This window comes from Manacus candei, unplaced genomic scaffold (assembly GCF_025592945.1).
Source record: "Manacus candei isolate 608988 ecotype Guabito, Panama unplaced genomic scaffold, ASM2559294v1 h1tg000060l, whole genome shotgun sequence".
Taxonomy (NCBI): domain Eukaryota; kingdom Metazoa; phylum Chordata; class Aves; order Passeriformes; family Pipridae; genus Manacus; species Manacus candei.
The window spans coordinates 4,823,416-4,839,029 of NW_026138108.1; the positions used below are offsets into that span (position 1 = coordinate 4,823,416).

Genomic DNA, 15,614 nt, shown 5'->3' on the forward strand with positions numbered 1-15,614 from the left:
GACTGTCTTAGATGTTGATCCTGGCAAGTGGATTTTATTAGAAAGAAGCAGCATAGCATTGCAGTTGCCAACCTCCTTCTGTCGGGTCAACACTCAGGCAGGTGAAGCGAACCAAGGCGGCTAAATTTTACCAGATGGGACAGCTCTGAGACAGCTGCAGAAAGAATACAGGCTCCCACACCCGCCAAGAATAGCTATTAAACTTAATCTTTTAATAAGTGTTCCTCTCCCATTTCTGCCTGCAGAAGGATGCAAAAGCCCATATCTGGTGCAGCAACGACCAAGTGCATTTCATATAACAGCTTCACGATGACCAAAGCACTCCAAAGGAAAAGCTTACATCACTTTCACTGTTTTCCTCCCTCTCTTGAAATAAAAGAGATGAGTAAATTTGGATTTCTGATGCAAAGCAAATTTGCTTGGGAATTGTGACTTCCAAAATGTAAACGAAACTATTTTTTTCATGGTTTTGCACACAGCATATTGTGCTTTTGTGCTGTTGTAGGGTCTACAGCCAGGATTCTATACACTGCCTCTTCCCAGCACAAGGTGCTCCAAGCGAGGGAAGCAGAGGCAAGCACCAGTGGGGCTTGGAAACCAGGAGAATTTAAGAGAGCAAGTTGTGTAAGTGCAATGCCTATCAGTGCTCACCAAGCCATGCCAAGCCTCCACACCTCAGCTGGCCTGCAGGAACACACAAAATGGTCCATATTGGCCCTGTGCATGACCCATGATGCCCCCGCTTGTACTCCAGAGGAAGCAGGCACTCAAGTATTAGGCCTCGGTGAAGATTTAAGGATCCTGGCTTAGAAGGAGTTGACCACTTTCCCTGGGGTGTACCCCACCCTCGGTGCCCACCCAAAGTGCCTCGGGACAAAGTGCAAAGCACAGGAGTTATCTATGCATACTGTGCAACCCCACATGTGACAAGCAGCCCCAGATGTGCAATGCAGATATGCATGTGGGATGCAGCCCTGTCCATTCAATGCAGCCCCGTGTGTGCAACGCAGACATGCATATACAACACAACCCTCCATGCACAACGCAGCCCTGTGTGTGCAGTGCTGACATGCAAAACCCCATGACCATGCCTCACTGCTGACTCTGGAAAAGCCCTGGCAGCAGGGCACCCACCCTCTGCTAAAATTGGTTGTGACCCCATATAATGGAGCCCTCTGCTCTATGCTGGTGAATTGCCACCATGCTCAGAGGTCACAATAACAAACATGGCACCAGGGTGATGGGGCAGCTGACTCATACCATGAGACCCACCTTTGGGAGTCATTTTAAACACTCTATTTTCCATGTTTGTCCCCCCAGTGCAACCATCTGTATTTTTTCTTTTTCTTTTTCTCTAGAAAAATTACAGGCACAACCTTAAACCAGCCCCATAGGAAGGTGAGAAGGATGGTTCACTCTTGGTAAAGGTTCAGCAAAGGGAACACTGTTAGTAGTTTAGTTTTCTCTATATAAATACTTGTGTCCAAAAAGCACACTGGACTGGGACCTCTCTGTAGAGGCAGGGCAGGTGTGTTGGGTGCCCGCAGCTGCACAAGCAATGCCAGTGTAGGCAACCTGGGTGGTGATGCCCAAAGAAGGCAGGGGAGAGGAGCCAGCTTGGGGCCAGTTGCATTCTCCTCTATGCATGCAAGGTCCAGTGAGGTCCATGGAAGAGGTTGCACTGCACTGCTTACGGCCCCTGCTCAGCACCTATCAATCCCAGTGCACAATTTGTAGGCATGGCAGGTTGCTGAAGCATTAGGCTGCTCCAGAAAGGCATCATGAGCACGGGCAGAAGGAGAGTTTGGAAGGGAAAGAGAAAAAAATTCAAGTCACCCCCCCTTGCTAGCACGTCCCCAGAGGGCTGCATTCACACTCCCGCTGAACAGAAGGTTGCACAAGTGATGACACACACGATTTGAGGAGAAGTTGAGGTTTTGAAAGGTTACATGTCTCCTCTCAAAAACAGAAGTTTCCCACTTGCAGCTATGTGTTTGTTTGGAAAGAAGAGAGGAGGAAAAAAAGCAATGAGGAAAGCGGGACTGTATTCACCGCCACACCACCCAGGGCAATCTGTGGCATGGGTATGCATGAGAAGATCATGTCACCATGTGTTAGCAAATGCCCAGGTGTGGCACCATGAGGGTGAGCTCCCAGCAGGGACCAACTGCGCTGCTATGGCCTTTTCCTCCCTGACTACTGCGCCTGCCAAGCCAGTGGGCACAAGTGTGGCCCCCAGCCCCAAATGTGCTGCCCTTTCTCTCTTCCATAAAGCTGCTGCACGCCCTTCCCCTTGCTGGCACCACTACCAGCTCCACCACGACTGTCTGATAGGACACATTTCCCATTACATAATTGTCCATACGGATCTTGCCAAATGCCAATACAATCCTCTGTGGGAGAGTTACTTTAGGAAAAAAAATAAGCAAACATAGCAAACAAGGATGTAGTCACAGAAAGTACCTGGAGACAACAACCCAGGGAAGAAACACCAGGACATTGCTGGCTAACGGCAATATCGCTGCTGACCTGGATTGGGAAAAGTGTTTGTTCCGTAACAATTTACACAGGGACTAAAGGCTGAATTTCCTGGCTTTTGCTCATGGGTGGCATCTCACTTTACTACCACTGCCAAACCCAAGGGAGGTTTTGCCACTCTGTCTCTTACCCGCAGGGGAGAATTGTGTGGGCAGCGGGTTGCGGCACCGCTTGGGCACGCGAGCCACTTCCCATCGCAGCAATGACCACTTCCTCCTGAGGAAACACGCTTCCTCTGGGCCTTCAATGAATGGCTAGGCTCTTTTTCCCAAAACTGTGCTTCACCAAAACTTCCTACAGCACTGCTGAGGGTATGAGCTCAAAGTCCAGTGATGCAAAGCCCAGTAGTGTAAAGCCCTTCTGCTGCCTGGGGTTATTGCAACGTAGCAGTGGGTTATCCCGACAGGGAGGGCTGGGCATCTCAGAAAAAGTACAAAGCCAAACCCAGAGAGACCACATACCTGCAGCTCAGCTATGCCACTGTGCCAGAGGCAGTGAAACTGCCATGGCCACGGGGGACAGGAGGGTCCGTTCCCTAGCATCAACACCCCACTGCTCTGGGCTCCCCACTCTCACCAGGGTGGGACAGATGCTGCGGGGAGGGGTGCACTGTGCTGGTGCCACCCTGGCTGGGTCCCCTTTCCTCCGGTCAATCAGGCGGTCAGCCGAGTGGAAGGGGACTTTGGGTGTAAACAGTCCCCGTGCCCCTGTCGCAGGAATGTTGGGAGCAACAAGGGGGCCTTTGTGCAGCACCGGGCCCCGTCCCAGTGCCCCCAGCCTGGCCCTCCCCCACCCCGGCACCGCACTTTCCCCCCTGCTTTTTCCTAGTATTATTCGGAGGAGCGGCGGGTGCGCAAGAATGTGCCCCGTCAGCACAAGCGGCTGCAAAGAGCTAAATTCTTATCAGCTGTTGGAAAGGAGGAAACAGGAGCTGTTGTTTACAGAGAAGTCGGCTGCCTCTCCCCCTACAGCCCCTTCTCCCTCCGTGCTAGCACTGCATGACAGCAACTTCACGGCCGAGGCTTCCTCTCAATCTACCCTGCATTTTCACTCTGGGCTGCACTCAGAATTCCTCCATGGGCTGTGCCGCTGTCCCTGGGTGAGTGCTGGGGAGCAGGGAGAGTGGTTCCAACCCTGCCACAGAGCCACAGCAGGAAGCCACCACCTTGACAGCAGCTGCAGGACAACCCAAAAGCCTTAAAAGTCACTGAGATGAGGCATCACTAGAGGAGAACAAAGTGTGCTGGCTCCTGCCCCTGTTAGTGCAGCTCTTTTGCAGCCCCAACTCTTGGAGGCAGCTTTAACATCCTCAGCCTCAAGCACCTGCACGCCACAATGCTTCCCAGGGCACCTGAGGGCTGGGACTCGCTCCTCATGCCAGTGGACAGACAGGCATTCCAGTTATCAGGCGTGCACTCTGCTCAGTCTAGGTTGCATATTTCCCCAGTTTCAGATGCCTGGGGGATGAAACACCGTCAGTACACTGCATCCCCTTGCATCCGTGCAAAGAGTGTTGTATTTCAGAGCTAGCTTTGCTAGCAAAGTGCTCACTTTTACGAATGCAGAGCATCAGAAGTACTTAAATAAGTGCTGCAGCAAAAAAAACACTAACGGATTTTCATACCATTTTTTGATTTTTTCCAACATTACCAGTCAGATGCTTCAACAACCCTTGTTCAGCAAGCAGGATCCTTGTGTACCCCTGGGACAAGGCTGCGCAAGTCATTTACTTCCCATATGAATGACTGCATTAGCACAGGCTGCTCATCAGATCATACATTCCATGCTGTGAGGTGCTCAGCTTTAAGATGTAAACCCCACAATTGTGAAACATAACTGTGCCCTATCACATCAACACAGTGACACGTGGGTTTAGGAGTTAAGATGAATGTGATCAGGAGAATTAATCACTTATGAGGCCAACTGATGGAGGTAGAAGGTGAAAAATTAAATGAAAAGGGGATGTACAAAACCCTTCATCAAGTAGAGGTATTGCCCAAATGTCTTCAGCCCTGCATGGTACAAGCTGGTCAGATGCTGAAGGGGTTAAAATATTGGACTGGGGGAACTTTGCTTTATCCCCAGCACCTGGGCTCTCTAGAAATATTCATAAAGGTGAATGGGGGAGAGACAGGAGAGGACAAAAAAAAAAAAAGCAAGAATCCCCTTGCAAGCACCAGAATGGCCACTTGGCACCAAGAGACTTGTCTCCCTTCAAAAGTGGTTTTATTTTGGCCTGGGCAGCTGGGTTATTTGAGGTGAAAGGAGGTCAGTTTGACCGTAAAACAAAAGCCCCATTCCCTTTCATCCCCAGAGAGGGGGAGGAGGGAAAAGAAACCATGGGAGGAAGACGGATACTCCTCTATATCTAGAGGGAGAGGAAGAGCTAAGAGAGCGGGAGAGGAGCTTGCCTCCTCGCTGTGCCAGTAAGGCCAGACCCAGAGCTGCCACCCTGGCTGAGTGCCAGCACAGGGCTCATTGGCAGAGGAAAGTTGGAAGAGGAAGGGCAGCTGATATGCAAACCCCCACCACTTGGATCAGTCAGAAGAGGGAAATGCATCCAGAGCACCCCAAAAGTGCTGCCTGCCCACAACAGCCAGGGAGCCATGAAAACACCTTTCTGCTAAGTCGTGATGGGGCAGGGTGATTGCCCCAGCTAGTTCCAAAGCCATCTGCAGTCCAACCACCCGCCAGGAATTACACAGCCTGAACTCCGCTGTGGCTGGGTGTGGGATCCCTGCACCTCTCCCTGCCCAACCTCAGCAGGCAGCACCAGTCAAGTCTGGCAAAGCACCCACGTTGCAAAGGGACATCCAGAGTCATCTTCCAACTTTGCAGCAACCTGTTCCCTGCATAGGCAGACTGGAATAAGAGAGAGGCTGGCTCTCAACTCCAGTACTCAAAAAAACCCACCCCATTACTTGAAAGTGACTTTTTAACATCTTTTTACAAGGCAGAGGCAAGACTGCCAAATACATGGCACCATGTGCAGCTGGTATCCTCTTCCCCCCCATTTGGCTTTGCATCTTTCCTGTAGTCAGTCTGTGGTTCAGTCCTCAGTGGGGAGCAAAACACAGGGTCTTCCCTCTCCCAAGCAGAGCAGAGGACTGAACCACCAAAACAAGGTATCACACTCGAGGCACCTTTGCCCATAGATCACTCAGCATCCATTGCTACTGGTTTACTCCTCATCCTTCCTGTTTACCAGCTAAGCCATTGTAATGCTAATGCCAATGGTCCAAACACCCAAAGCATCCTGGTGGAAAGCCTGCTGCAGCCAACTGGCCTGAAGCCATCTTTTTTTTTTTTCTGCACTAGCTGCACTGCAAAAGGATAAGACATCACTCTTCAGCAACAAGTTTACCATCAGGTAGTTAGGAGGTCATGAAGTGTGTTTTGAGAGCAGCATAGAAGGTGCTGCTGTACCAAAGCAAAGCCTGCCCAAGAATGAGTGCTCAGCTCCCTGCCTGCTGTCAGATGCAGCACTTAGGCAGCAACGTTTCAGAATAAGCCAGGACCCAAGCTCAGCAGAGAGCTGGCTGCAGACATCCTTGCTATTGTAATGACTTGCCCACATGACTGGTGAGCCAGCCACATAAGGTTCCCCAGTGATATTCAACTTCCCCGAGCATATGTGGGACCCAGTTTCCCCATGGTACAAGACCGTGCCCAAAATTGACGTGAGGTGGGTTTATGTCACCCTGTTTATGTCCATTTTCTTGCTCTTCTCCTGGCCTACTGCCATGTATAAGGAAATCGTGAAAAGCACCAGGCTGGGAAATCCCTCCTTTCCCTCTTGGCCTGGTTCCACTTAAACAGGGTGTGGGATGGGGGCAGCATCCTGCCTGCTGCTGGCAGCTGCCCAGCACTTACTGAAATAGAAGCCCCTGTCCCCGCAGACGAACTGCAGCGTGTCCACCAGCTCCCCACCGCAGAGGGTCTCCGCCGTGCCGTACGCAGCCGCTGAATCCAGTGCGTAGGCCAGGAAAGCCAGCAGCAGCAGCAGCATCCGCCTCGCCGCACACATCCTCTGCACCTGGGGACAGAGGCACAGCATTAACACTGCGAGACAGAACCCTCTCTGCCACCTCCCCCGGGCAATGCCCCCCGCCCACAGCATGCTGGGGGTTTGATGCCCGGACATGTGGAGATGCTGCAGGGAAGGACCAGCAGCACTGCGACGGCCGCTGGTGTGAGGCCGGCTCCCAGCACTCGGCCTGCCGGGCAGCCGCTCGGTCAGACAAGGTTTGCATTGAAGCAGTTTTTCCATTGGAAAATCCCACTTCAACCTACGTCTAAAAGGCTTTTGTTCCTTCTGCTCTTTCAACAGCATGATTTTTTTATTTTTTCGCCCCCTTTACATGAGAATTCATTCAAATTATTATCAGTAGGGTGTTTTTTTTCCTCTTCTGATGACAGGTTTTCAGGCCATACCTGAAAACACGTCCCTCCAAAGCAGAAACAAGTGAAGTTTCAACCTGTCCTAGAGCCGCTTTTGAGGAAAGCTGGGAACAACAGCCTTTGTCCTGGGCATGCGAGGCTCCGACAATCAAGGGGCTGATTGCACAAGCCCTGTTTGCTGAGGAGAGTTGGGACCGAGAAGACATCCCTCAGGAACAATGCAGTACCATGGGAAACACACTTGCAGCATCACCAAGGAGGACCAAGGCAGTATCAGACAGTGCAGAGCACTAAAAAAGAAACTCCATGGATATTTGCTAACTAGCCCAAAGATTTCCCCTGGCTCCACTCCAGCAACCAGTTTTACCTCTGTGTCAGCTTCTGTAAGTGTAAAACAAGGCTGTTATTGCCCCACTGGATGGGACAAAACCCATGGATTGTTCAAGGTATTATAGTCCCTCAATGATGAGCCTCGCGGTATACATACAGCCAAATAACACTGGTGACCAGACAGGTCAGTTCAAAATGAAGAGGATAAGTGTGTCAAAATAGCAGACAGTGTGTGGCAACCCTAATCTCAAGCAGAGCATCCCCTCTCTTTGCTAACATTCAACCAAGATGCTGGATTTCACATCCAGCTATCATCACCATAGCATCTGAGCAACTCGAGAATAACATCAGTTAATGAATATTACCTCACCCTCCCGGGATGCTCAGAGATGGAGCTGAAGCCCAGGATAGATTAAATGACTCGCCCAAGGTCACAGGGGAAGTCTGCAGCGCAGCCAGGAAATTAGCCCAGCTCCCCCGAGGCCCCGCTACAGTCCTGCCAGCAATAAAGACACCCTTGCTACCGAATTTTTACTAGCACATAGCTCGAATCCTTGCTGCTAGAAATGCATCGTGCTTGCAAGTCGCAGGCTCTACTGAGCAGTGGGAGGACAGGGACCAGCAGCAAGAAAAGCCAAGAAGTTGCAAGGTCTGGATAGGCTGTGGGGGGCATCCGCCCTGCTTGAATGTTGATGCTCATAGTATTGCTCAGCCTGTGCTGGCAGAGACCAGCAAGGCTGACAAAAGCCCTCCTGGACTCTCAACAAGAGAGGCAGCAGCCCTGGGCACAAACTGGTCTCAAACCAGCAAGTGATGAGAACCAGGACGAGCTTTTCCAGTAGCAATGATCCCTTTGGCATACTGTGGGGGCTTTGTTCTGTATTAAAGTAGGAGCAGAGGGATGGCACCAGGTTGCGACACCATGCTGCCAATCTGCAGTGTTTTGCCACCCATACCTTTTCACCCTGATTTTTTTTTTATCCAGTGGCCAACAGGTGTTTACTGGGCCTCCCCAACATGACCACAGCATCACCTTCACTGCTGAAGTCATGCCTCTGGTGCAGCAGCATCATCAGTCAGATCCCCAACTGACAAAAGACCAACGATCCTGCTCCCTTCCCTTTTTTCCCCCCCATTTTCCTCTTTTTTTACATGCATCTCCTGTTTGCTGGTGTCTCCAGGACTTGGGTAGTGCCAGCAGCTCATTGCCAAGGTGACAGATATGTGCCATCCAGTACTGCCATTGAAGGCACTGATGTGGGACTTCAGGACACCTACGTAATCCCCCATCCCCAATTAGGCTAACGCTGGCTAATGAGCAGGCCAAGCCAAAGCCAACCCCCCCAAGAAGGGGCTGCTTGGTTGCACAGGTGACAAACCCTGTTTTTCCTCCACATTCAGTCTAAAGAAAGGGGTGAGATGCTCTGAAAAGCAAAGAGAGAGCGAGATTTTGTCAGCGGGGCGATATCTGATGCTGGGGAGACCTGATACCTTCTGTGGAAAAACACTCATGCTCCTCGGAAAATACCCGCTCCTGCGCAACTCACACCACAAGCATAAGGCTGCCCCTGGCAGCTTTCCCTGCCTCCATTGCAAGCTCTTTTTGGGTGGCCACACACCCCATAACTCCATCCAGGAAACACTCCTGAAGCTGCTAGGACAGGGACAGCCCCAGTGCTGTCATCCGGATAATGGCTAACCTGGAGGTGTGAAATGCAATCAAGTCCACCTTTGCCCATGCACCAACTGCCAGCCCTTTCCACTGCCATTACCTTGGCGTCTCCCTACTCCCTCCAGCAACCGTGTAATGAGAAACCAGGCAGCAAAGCAAAAAGCATCTTTACTTGCTGCCCAGTGCTGCAGTTTCTCTCCAGTTTGATGGAGCCACAATCCAACCCAACCTGTAAGCCCTTCCCTCTCACTTTAGCCCTACTACCTCTGCTGAGGAAAAGTCCCCACAAAGGCTAGACAGGCTCCCAGAGTGCCATCACCGGTTCATGCCCCAGTGACTTTTCAGTTGATCCTTCCCTCCCTCACATGCCTCTCCTAGCAGGAATGAGCAGCACTCAGGCAGGAGAGCTTGAACCTGCCTTGCCATGGCTGCTGGAGCAGGTGCTACTCCCCCAGACAGGGTGCCTTGGCACAGCTGGGTACCTGCAGCCCATGACCAGCTGCACAGGTTGCATGGGGCCTCAGTTTTCATGGCCAAATCCTGCCCAGTATGATGAGTCGAAGCCCTCTGAACACCTCCAAGACTCCATTCTCCACTGAAAACATGGGACAGCAGAGCTCTTGGTTTCTAGTCCAAGCGTTAGGACAGGCACAGTCTCCTCAGCTGTGGGACAGGAGTAAATTCACACCAATGGTTGAAAATACCTTCAGATTTTATTAGAAAGCCTCTCTTACATGACATGGAACAGGAACAAGGCATAGAGAGGGAAGTGGGCCACTTCCCTAAAGAACAAGATCCTGTCTCTGCTAGGAGAGAGACTACAGCCACCACAGTTCCCTTCTTGCCAGGGTGGGTTGAACCAGCCATGCTGGCTGCTGTTCCTCCTCATGTGCCCAGGGAGAGCTCAAAGGCTTTAGGATGTAGTGGGAATAGCAGTGCTAGGCATGCTGGATGCTCAATAACGTGAGCACCAAATTCCTTCTAACGAGGGCTTGGACCCCATACAGTGTGCAAGAGAGTGATGCAAGAGGAATTTTTTTGGTTGCACAGGTACCCTGTGTACCATCCTAGGAATCACATCTGAAGTTCCTCTGAATAACCTGCATCTGAGAGCAGCATATTCAGTGCAGAAGAGGCTCAGACAGGACATCAGCACACACTGCTGGCCTCTCTTTCCCAGGAAGGGTCTGCTTTGCTCTCCATCTTCATGTCGCTCTCCTGCATTCCTCTGCATTCCCAGGACCCTACACAAGGCCAGGCTGCCACTAGAATCAGCTTAGCCATGAGCTGCCATATGCAGGATGCTGCCGCTGCCTTGGAACTCCTGTGTATTCCTGCCTCACTGCTGTACCCATCCAGCAGAGAGGTCCAACAGAAAGCATCTTCTACAAGTGGCTGTGGTGTGCCAGGAGTGAGACTGAGGGCAGGTCTGCAGTGGAATAGCCCTCCCACCTGGGACCATTATAAGATATTTCAGAATCTGCTCCAGAATCAGCTGGATCGGCAATTACTGTCCAGCTGCTGGGGAGTGAGGGGCCAAGAGGCCACAATGCACTAGAAGGTCCATTTGCCAAATCTCAGTGAAGAGCTCAGGCATCCCTTACATCCAGGCTTGTTCTGAGCAAATCAAACCACAGTGCCTCTTGGGCAACAAACACCTCCCCAAAAATGGAGACTAAACCTCCTGTCTGACCTAATTCCTTCTTCAGTCTGGCCTTCATTGCAATTTAATATGAACAGAACAACGTAGGAGGGAATTGACAGATGGCCCAGTCTGTAAAATTTGGATTTGGACAGAAAAAAAACCCCCTCGCTTCTTTGTGGAGCACTGCAGCATTTAAAAGGGAGCACAGCAAAAAGTCACCAGCCCAAACCCAGCTGTGTGTGCCAGAGGGAAAAACCCCAGTTTGCACATCCCAGCATCCTTCACACTCCACCTCTCCTCCAAAAAAAAAGTGAGCAGACTGATGTTTTGCTACTCACATGATTGCCTGTGAGAGATGCTGAACATCTGCCTCTCTGCATTACTCCTCTCTGTGGACTGCCCCAGGAGAGTAGGGAGCTGACCCGGTTTTGAGCACAACAATCCTGAAGGGGCAGGATGCCAAACTCACACATGCCAAGTGAATGCCCATGGGGCAACCCAACCTCGCATGGAGTGCCAGGCCATGACGCCCTGAGGTACCAAACAGCAAAGGAACAGTGGAGACCAGTGGGAGAGGCAGGTGCCTTGGCAGCTGAAAACCACCCAGGAGCTGCATCTTGGACAGAGGCACAAGGATGGGGTGCCCAGCAGGACCTAAAGGGAGAGAAGCCACCTCATGCTGTGCCACAGAAGGGCCTCCCTCTTCATCTAAAAGAGAAATGAGGAGATTTCCACAGCCTGAAAGAAGCAAGTTTCAAAACACAAAACTTTTAACCACTGAGTTGTCAGATGAATAAAACCAACCTGGAACCAGCTGTTTTGCTGTTTAGCTCAAGCTTGAAGAAAAAAAAAACAACCTGGCTTGCATGACATTCATGTGGCTGAGGATGGCAATACTGCTGCTATTTTTAGCACTCACTTTTTTTGTCTTCATTGCTCATCCCCATCAGCAGCCCACTCTGCCCCACACCTGGGGTCACCTTTCTTCTTCCCATCCTGTGAGCCAGGAGAGTCACCTGTCTCCTCTGCCTGCAGGACAGAGGCTGAGGCAGGCAGGGGAGCGCTGCCCGCACCCCACATCTATACATGTTACAGCGAGAACTACCATGACTGTGGAAAAATCAAGCTGAAAAAGGTGAATGGGGTATTCAGTACCATTTACTCACCCCACTGGGGAGTAAGAGTGTATTGCACAAATTTTGGTATGCAGCCCAGAAACATTTGATTTATTGTATAAAAAAAAGGAAATGCAATCTTGCTTAACGCTTCTAAAGACAGCTGGCAGGACCCAGTGAAGGGATTTAAGTCCGTTTTCGTAGCCTCACTTAACTCCTTTCTTTATTGTTCCTCTCTCCTTTCTGCATTCTCTTCCAGAACCTGGAGTATATCAGGGAAAGTTAACAGCAAGTTAAGCTGTTAAATCAGAAATCGGGATGACTGGAGTCTACTGGCAAGTGATATTCCCACAACACGTTGAACTTGCTTTATATCTTGGCAGAACAACTTTAACCCTTTCAGAGCTGGGCTCCAACACCACGGCAGATTTCTTCCCCCTGTGCCCCCCACCTCTCGTGACCCCTCAGACAAACGTGCTTAGGGAGGCCGATATCACTTTGCCCTGCTAAGACACTCATCAGCTTTTAAAAGCAAAGACAATCCAAAGAAGGATCGGAGAGGTCAGTCCCAGGACACGAGCTCGGAGAGGGTGGGCCACTTACAGTGCTCGTATGCACTGCTGGAAACACACCAGCTCCTCAGTCCCTCTAAAAATAAGACCTCACCTGCTGTGTTTGCTTTATTTAAAAAAAGAAAAGTACAGAAATGCTTTTCTCTGGTGCTCCATGAGGCAAGCTGGGCTCATGCTGAAGCCTAGAGGAATCAAGGGGAAGACACGCACTGACAACTCCAGGTTGACTGCTCAAAGCAGCAGTCCTCCATCCAGGTTGAAAAAAAGATCACCTGTCAGGAAAAGCGCTGGGACACACACACAGACACATTTTGGCTCTCAAATTTCATGCTGTGGTAGGAGGGGACCGGCGATGTCAAATCTTTTATCCCTTAATGAATTTTCACAGGAGCTGGGATAGCCCCTTTTGAAAGGCTGAGTGAACTTGTGTGGGTGTCAACAACATGGAGCAAGATTTACAGCTCTGACCCATTCACCCCCACCAAAATTGTCAAGTTGGGTCCAAAACAGTGCAGTGGAGCTCAAATCAGAAGTGTCAGTCAGTTTTATACCTCCAGATGTCCTTAGCACAAAGTCACCCTCACAAAACCCCATGACCCAGGCTCCTCAACTCCACTCTAAATCAAGACAAGAAACCCAAATAAAGAAACCCAACACGCTTCACCCCTCCCCACCCCCTACACCACAACCTGACAATAATCAAACCCAAAGAAAAACGGGCCTCGGCCTCCCAAGCACATCCCGGCATTGGGAAGAAAACAACAGACTTTGCATAGGAAGACTGGGTTGAAAGCAGCGGCTCTCCCGAGGTGTCTGTTTAAAACCACCCACACAAACCTTGTTTTTACACTTCATTGCTCCACACCACCAGAGAGAGACCTGGCGTATCAGCAACCCTGCTGAAGTACCCGTGGCTGGAGGCGAGGCAGACACATCTGCTGGTACAGTTACGCTAAATCCGAGTTCCCTCATGTGCCCCAATTCCCTACTGCTCAGAGTGCTAAAACCTTTCCAAGTTACGCTCTTAAAACAATTACTGCAGGGAAAAGCAATTGGGAAGGAAGTAGAAGAAAAAAATTTAAAAAATAAAAAAATCACAGAAAGTCGAAGGTTGCACGCCAACCATTAATTCTCGCTCCATTTTGGCTTCGCTTTCTTGTTTTTCCTCTCTGTATTTTTATCCCTCCGAGACCGAACACACCGCAGTGTTTTGCAGAAGAGAGTTTAATAACCTCTCCAGTCTCCGGAGCCGGGGAACTGCCCGTCCCCTCCCCGCGCGTCCCCCCGCTCCCACCGCCGCTCGGCGCGGAGGGAGCGCCACGGGCAGCCGGGGGCCGCGCAGCGCTGCGTGACCTCGCATAGCCCCGGCCCGGCCCCCGCACGGCCGCGGCCGCCCCCTCCGCCGCTCCCCACGCGGGACCGCGCCGGCTCCGCGCCGCGCCAGGGCGGTCCCGCCGCAGCATCCCCGCCGCCGGGTGCGGGCGGCCGCGGGAGGGACCCCCGGGGATGCCCCGCGCACCCCACCGCAGCGGGGCCGCCCCGCCAGCAGCGGCTGGGCCGGCGCTCGGGGTCCCTCTAGTGACACGCGTGGGGACGGCGGGCAGCGGGGCCGGCGCGGCTCTGCCCGGCGCGGCTCGGGATGGTTCAGCTGTGCCCGGGGCGGCGCGGCTCGGCATGGCATAGCACGGCGCGGCATGGCACGGCTGTGCGCGGCTCGGCTCGGCATGGAACTGAGCGGCACGGCACGGCTCTGCCCGGCACGGCGCGGGGAATCCCACCGCCCTCTGCCCGCGGAGGGGCAGCGCGGAGCGGCGCTTACCTTGGCACTGCCACTGCTACTCTCAACTTCTTGCGGCAGCTGCGGGCCGGGAAGGAAGGCGGGCTGCCGGCAGCGCTCATCCGTGTGTGCCCCGGCGCTTGACATGCTGCTCTCCTGCCCTGGCAGCGATCGCGGCTTTGGCTCGCCTTCCCCGGGCCCTGGCACGTTCTCCTCGCCTTGCCTTTTTGGTATGTCAAGTCCCTGCTGGATTTTTTCTGAAGGATGTTATTTTGTTACGATCAGGTATTTTGTTATTCTAGAGAAAGAGCGAGCGAGCGCTTTCCTTTCCTTTCCTTTTCCTTTTTTTTTTTTTTTCCTGGTTTTTTTTTTCACCCTTTTTTTCTTCCCTTCTCTTTTTCTCCTCTTGCTTTGGCTGCCCCTTGAGTGGCTCTCACTTTTGTGTTTACTGAGTGCGTCCCCCTGGCCGGGGCGGAGGAGCCGGCTGCCTCACTGCCCGCTGCTCCCAGCTGGCTGCCCCACGAGCGAGGAGACAGGCAGGGCGCTCCGGCTGCCCCCCTTTTATACCCCCCCAATGGGCATGCTCTGCCGGCGAGCACCAGCCCGGCCACGCAGCCAATAATGTTGCAGAGCTGTCTAACCCCCTCTCTTCCCTCCCTCCCTCCCTTTCTTCCCTCCTTCTCCCTCGTAATCCTCCGGAGTCCAGCTCGGGGAGGGAAGAGGGGACAGAAAGTTTGTGCCGCACGGTTTCTTTGCGGGCTGCTACCCTGGGTAGGGGCTTTGAACCCCCGTGCCGGCCCCAGGTGGGAAGTGGGCTGCGGGAATCCCCCGCCTCCCCGCAGCCCCGCAGGTGGGGGGAGAAGGTGTGTGGTCAGAGCCCCGAGCCCCTGTCCAGAATACTGGGGGGCACCCCTGGAGCGCCTCTCGCTGCGAGGCGGCGAGCCCCATGCCCTGGCGGGGTAGGAGGGGGGAGATCGCCCAGCCCGTCCTCTTTCAGGTCTCCCGAGGTGCGCACGGGCACAGGTGTCCGCGCCGGCCGCCGAACTGCTCCGGAAAGCTCCCTGGCAAAGGCGCGGGCATTCCCGCACGGCTGCCCCGGCTCCCGTGCCTGCCCCGGAACTCCGTCCCACCCTACGCGCCCCAGTGCGGGCAGGCGAGCCCCCGCCTCGGCAGCAGCGAGCCCCCGCACCCACCCGTGCGTGTCCGTGTGGACAACATGGGCGCTGCCTCTCCGCATTCGGATTTTGCACCTCGCAGAGCACCTTCCCGCGGCGGTTCCCTCGCTCTAGGTCGCCTCTGCTTCCCGCCGGCTCCTGCAAGCGGGCACCGCTGCCTTTAAGGCAAAGGGACTTTTCCCGTGCGTGTGCAGCAGCGCGGGCAGAACGCGCTCCCGCTGCTCCGCGCTGCTGCATGACAGGCACACCGCGCTGCATCGGCCGGCACCCGCCTGCTCCCGAAGATCTGCCCTTCAAGCCTGTCCCAGGGGAAGGGACCCCGCTGGCTTTCCAAGGGCAGCCCCCGGGTGCCCGCACCCTCACCGCTGCCCCGGTGGGTGCCCCTCTGC

The 15,614-nt window shown here is 53.2% G+C and overlaps 1 protein-coding gene across 2 annotated transcripts in view; it reads right to left on the reverse strand.

The window, feature by feature from the left end:
- IGF2 (insulin like growth factor 2) overlaps nt 1-14,590 on the reverse strand; it is a 171,660-nt gene extending 157,070 nt beyond the window's left edge. For both annotated transcript variants that reach the window (XR_007907222.1, XM_051804042.1), the window contains exons 1-2: nt 14,093-14,590; nt 6,412-6,574 (exon numbers count right to left, since the gene is read on the reverse strand). Coding sequence is in view for 1 of the 2 variants with exons in the window: in XM_051804042.1 (XP_051660002.1) it covers nt 6,412-6,574; nt 14,093-14,197 (268 nt within the window). In the remaining variant the exon portion in view is untranslated. The remainder of the gene's footprint in view (nt 1-6,411; nt 6,575-14,092) is intronic.
- Between the last annotated feature and the right edge of the window lie 1,024 nt (nt 14,591-15,614).